This window comes from Raphanus sativus, unplaced genomic scaffold, assembly GCF_000801105.2.
Source record: "Raphanus sativus cultivar WK10039 unplaced genomic scaffold, ASM80110v3 Scaffold4688, whole genome shotgun sequence".
Taxonomy (NCBI): domain Eukaryota; kingdom Viridiplantae; phylum Streptophyta; class Magnoliopsida; order Brassicales; family Brassicaceae; genus Raphanus; species Raphanus sativus.
The window spans coordinates 1-5,722 of NW_026619990.1; the positions used below are offsets into that span (position 1 = coordinate 1).

Consider the following 5,722-nt stretch of genomic DNA (forward strand, 5'->3'; position numbering starts at 1 on the left):
AAGACCCTAGAATCTCAAAAGAGGATGAAACCTGACTTGCTCTATCTTGGTGCAGATAAATTTGTTTTGAGGACAAAACCTTTTGAAGAGGGAGGTAATGATAAGGACCTCAAGTCAGTAGCCAAACCACCAACTCATGAGACCAACCATACAAGCTACATTGGAGCCAGCAGCGACATAGGTGCATTCAAAATTCCATATCTTTCATACCAGGAGGGTTTTTATCACGAGGACAATTTGCATGGATTTTACACACAAGAAGGAGTCATGTCCAATTGGAATTTCAAGAAAATCTTCACGGAGCAGGAAGTTATGAATTTTCTAAGTTGGAGGTTTTCCAGTCCATCCGTTTACGAGTACCAGTCTTTAGAAGAGAATTTAAAACTAACCAAGAAGCGAACCGAGCCAAATTGAGCTTTGGACTTTAAGATGGATCTCTTAGCTTTCCAACAAGCCAAGAATGAGGAGAAAAGCCCACGTTATTATGGAGTTATGATCCAATCATCAAAACCGGCCAAACCAGTTCTGCACTTGCTTCAATTGGAAGCTAACCGGTTCAATCAGTTTCAAGCCAGACAATGGCGACCAGGAGATCAATCTATACCTTCAGGAAGTTCATCCAATGATCCAGAAGAGTCAGACAAGTTCATATGATGCACCAGCAGCCAGAAAATCAGGAGGATTCTCTTGCAATCACACTTACCATATTTGGCAGCACTCACACCTTATGCATTCAATGAGTTTCTTCAAGGAAACCATCAAGTCCAACGTCTATATTCCCTTTCAACAGAAGCTGTCAAGACCTTGGAGAGTTTATTGAGAAACCAGGAGCTATTATTTCGTGGATACAAAACCAAGATATCAAGATACAAGATCAGATCTTCCAAATGGATACAAATCAGCCTAACGGCTAGTTTATTGAAGACAAAGACCCTTAGCTTTATTTTTGTGTATTTTTTTTTCCTTTCTAGAGTATTAGAACATTGTAGTTGAGTCAAGGTTGAGCCTATATAAGCTCAAGACCATTCATCATTGTATTTCACCTTTGATCATTTTTATAATAAACCCAGAATTTTCTCTTTAAAGCTTTTGCTTTGTTCTTATGTTTCTCTAAGTAATTAGGTGGATTCCATTGCTTAGTGAACGTGTTAGTCTCTGTCTTTGTGTGGAATCACTGAGACCGTGGTTTGTGAGTTGTATCAAAGGCCAACCGCAACCTTTGTGGTGCTCTTCAACCCATCCAGTCGTTCCTGTCCAGATCCTTTTGGTTGATTAGATCAGTCCAGCCGGATCACCCCTTATGCTAGATCGATGCTCTCTTGTACTAAGAGTTATACAGCCTTTGTCAGCCTAGGCTTGTATCAGAACACCCACTTCCATTACCTTCAAGTGATCCAGGAGCATAAGCCATACCCAGGCTGCACCAAGTGGTATCAGAGCCACTTGAAGGTTAGGGTTTGCGATTTGTCTACTCAGATCATTCCATACCATCAAACACTTTTCTTATCTATCTATCTGTTGTAAGCCATCTGAGCCAACCGTGGTAATCAAAAAAAAGAAAAAAGAAAAGAGATCTTTGATCCAAATCAAAAAAAAAAAAGAAAGCTGAAGAGAAATCCAGCTAGCTGAAGAGAAATCCAGCTCAGGGTGGTAAAGTCAGCTGGTGCCTAAATCTCTTAATACTTTCTATCTGATTCATTGGGGTTTTAGTTCTAGATCTTAGGTGTAGAGCTTTGAATCTTAACTGAACTTGTGGGAAAGCAGAGACTTGGCAGCTGAAACAGAGTGAGAGAGAGTTTATAATTGTGCTCTTTTGTTTCTTTTCTAACTTGTCTTTCAGGTTACAATGGCTGATGAACAAGGCAGAGAGGATAGAGGAGAACCGGCAGCCCAGCAGATCAATCTTAATCAAGTCCAATTTGAGGCTATGATGGCTGAGATAACCAGGAGAATGCAAGTTAACTTCAATAGAGCTCAACAAGCTAATGATGTTTTAGTTGATGATAATGCAGGACAGGAGAGAGCAGCAGCTGTTGCTGGAGCTAGGAGAGCACGCATTGGACCTATAAGGGGAGCACGGTTTGAGGTTGGAGGTCATAGGCTCTATGGTGAGCAAGCTGAGGATGATGAAGCTGATGAAAGTGATGATGAGTCTCAGGCTAGTCAGCACAACAGGCACCATAACCGCAGGCGACCAGCTGATAACCTAGGCAATCTCAAGCTTAGAATTCCTCCATTCCATGGTAAGAATGATCCTGATGCCTATCTGGAGTGGGAGAAGAAGATTGAGCTAGTTTTCAATTGCCAGCAGTTCACTGAGGAGAGGAAGGTTAGATTAGCAGCCACTGAGTTTTCTGGTTATGCTATTAACTGGTGGGATCAGATTGCTACTACCAGGAGACGCAATGGAGAGCCTCAGATAGCTTCCTGGTTTGAGATGAAAACTGTAATGAGAAAGAGATTTGTTCCTAATCACTATGGAAGAGATCTCCACCAGAAACTAAGGAGGCTTTCCCAAGGTTCTAAGAGTGTAGAGGACTATCACCAGGAGATGGAGACACTCATGTTGAAGGCTGACTTAGAAGAGGGTGTGGAAGCTACTATGGCTAGGTTCCAAGGGGGACTTAATAGAGAGATCCAGGATAGGTTGGAGCTGCAAGAGTATGAAGATATGGATGAGTTGTTGCACAAGGCAATTTTGATTGAGCAGCAGAACAAGAGGAAGAGCTCTACTAGATCTCCATACAGCTCTAATTCAAAACCAGCCTACTCAAGAGATGAGAGATCAACTGATAAGCCAAAGGAGGAAGCTTCTACAGCTAGCACCAAGCGTGATGATAAGGGAAAGGGCGTGGATACACCTACCAGAACCAGGAACATCAAGTGTTTCAAGTGCCATGGCTTTGGGCATTATGCTAGTGATTGTACCAACAAGAAGGTGATGACTATCTTAGCTAATGGGGAAGTGATATCTGAGGATGAAGATGGCGACCAGGAGCTTGATGAGGATGGCGTGGAGTATCCAGTCCAAGGGGAACTACTGGTTACTAGGAGACTTCTCAATGTTCAGCCTAAGGTCAAAGAGGATGAGCAGAGAGAAAACTTGTTCCACACAAGGTGTTTGATTCAAGACAAGAGTGTGCAGCTTAATCATTGATGGAGGTAGCTGTACAAATGTGGCAAGTAATGAGCTAGTGGAGAAACTAGGTCTTGAAGTGATCAAACACCCTAAGCCATATCTGTTGCAATGGATCAATGATGAGGGAGGATTAAAGATCACCAAGCAAGTGAAAGTCTTATTATCAGTGGGAAAGTATCAGGATGAGATCACTTGTGATGTAGCACCTCTTGAAGCTAGCCACATCCTCCTTGGTCGTCCATGGCAGTATGATAAGAGAGCATTACATGATGGCTTCACCAACAGATACACTTTTGCTCACAAGGAGAAACAAGTGACACTGGCGCCAATGACACCTCAAGAAGTACACCAAGATCAAATGCTTCTCAAAAGGAGGAGGGAGGACGCCAAGGCTGCTGGTAAGACCTTGCTACTAGAAGAAACCAAACAGGTAAGTAAACTCAACCTCTTTGCTACTGCTAAGGATATTAAAACTGCTGTGATTGAACAATCAAATTTTATTCTAGTAGTTTATAAAGAATTGTTGAGCTCTACTACTAACCTTGCTCCTGAGATTCCAGAGGAGATTGAGTGTCTTTTGCAGGAGTATAAGGATGTGTTCCCAGAGGACAATCCCATAGGTCTGCCGCCTATTAGGGGAATAGAGCACCAGATTGATTTTGTGCCAGGAGCTACCTTACCAAACCGCCCAGCATACAGGACCAATCCTGTGGAGACTAAGGAGCTTCAGAAACAAGTTAATGACCTGCTAGAGAAAGGCCACATCAGGGAGAGCATGAGTACTTGTGCTGTACCTGTTCTACTGGTGGCAAAGAAGGATGGGAGCTGGCGCATGTGTGTGGATTTCAGAGCCATCAACAACATAACAGTTAAGTACAGACATCCAATCCCTCGCTTAGATGATATGCTAGATGAGTTACATGGTTCATGTGTCTTTTCTAAAATTGATTTATTGAGTGGTTACCACCAGATTAGAATGAAAGAAGGAGATGAGTGGAAAACTGCCTTTAAAACTAAGCTAGGATTGTATGAATGGCTTGTGATGCCTTTTGGATTGACTAATGCACCTAGTACTTTCATGAGGTTAATGAATCATGTCTTGAGAGCTTTGATAGGGCGATTTGTAGTTGTGTATTTTGATGATATCCTGATTTACAGCAAGACTATGGAAGAACATGTTAACCACTTGAAACAAGTTCTAGATGTGCTTAGAAAAGAAAATCTGTATGCTAACTACAAGAAGTGTTCCTTTGGCACAGATAACCTTGTCTTTTTAGGTTTTGTTGTGACTTCACAGGGTATACAGGTTGATGAGGAGAAGGTGAAAGCCATCAGGGAGTGGCCGATCCCTAAGTCTATTGGAGAGGTCAGGAGTTTTCATGGACTTGCTGGCTTCTACAGGAGATTTGTGAGAGATTTCAGTACAGTTGCAGCACCACTAACTGAAATAATCAAGAAGAGTGTAGGTTTCACTTGGGGACCAGACCAGGAAGAAGCATTTCAAATGCTAAAGGATAAATTAACCAGTGCTCCCTTACTTGCACTTCCTGATTTTTCTAAAACTTTTGAAATTGAATGTGATGCATCTGGTATTGGAATTGGAGCTGTGTTGATGCAGGATAAGAAGCCCATAGCTTATTTCAGTGAGAAGCTAGGAGGGGCCACCTTGAACTATCCTACCTATGATAAGGAGCTGTATGCCTTGGTGAGAGCTCTACAAGTGTGGCAACACTACTTGTGGCCTAAGGAGTTTGTGATCCATACAGATCATGAGTCTCTTAAGCATCTCAAGGGGCAACAGAAGCTGAACAAGAGGCACGCCAGGTGGGTGGAGTTCATTGAGACATTTCCTTATGTCATCCACTACAAGAAAGGTAAGGAGAATGTAGTGGCTGATGCACTCTCCAGAAGGTATACTCTGTTATCTTCCATGGAAACTAAACTTTTAGGCTTTGAACATATCAAATCTTGCTATGCTGATGATCCTGTGTCTTTGAGTAGCTATCCATCTTTGCAGCCACACCATTGCTGTAGAGAGTCGACCATAGTTCAACAGAGTGCTAGTAGCCTCCTAGAACAACCTCTTCCATTACCTTCAAGTGATCCAGGAGCATAAGCCATACCCAGGCTGCACCACTGTTCGTGTTGAAATGGAGAAGAGAATAACCAGAGGAAAGGAGTTAGTTCATTATAAAAGACAAGTGCATCAAGAGAAACTGATTTGGGCTAGTATGCACAGTCTTGCTCCACAAGTTATCATATGGATCTAAATTACCTTGTAAGGCAAGAAAGGAGTTGGTGATACTTAATATGGACGTTGGGAGTCTATGAGAAGTCAAGGAGACAAGTTTGAATTCAAAAGAAAGAATCTGATTTGAATTAAGCAAAAAAAATCACATGTGATGCATAAGAAGAAGAACAGACCTGTCACTTTCACTCAAGCAGGCTGTGCTAACCTCTCTCATGTCCCTTTCTCCTCATCTGGTCGTGCCTCACCTTGTCCATATCCTCCTGGCCTCTTCCATTTCCCCATTATATTAGTTGTTTAGTTATTCCCTGTTTTATTAATTGTTTATTGTAAGT

General features: G+C 42.2%; 1 protein-coding gene across 1 annotated transcript; it reads left to right on the forward strand.

Moving 5' to 3' along the window:
* Positions 1–1,846: 1,846 nt before the first annotated feature.
* LOC130507517 (uncharacterized) lies at positions 1,847–5,255 on the forward strand. Its single transcript, XM_057002222.1, has 5 exons — positions 1,847–3,117; positions 3,167–3,973; positions 4,298–4,782; positions 4,906–4,963; positions 5,141–5,255. The coding sequence occupies exons 1-5, from the start codon at positions 1,847–1,849 to the stop codon at positions 5,253–5,255; spliced, it is 2,736 nt and encodes a 911-aa protein (XP_056858202.1).
* The last annotated feature ends 467 nt before the right edge of the window (positions 5,256–5,722 follow it).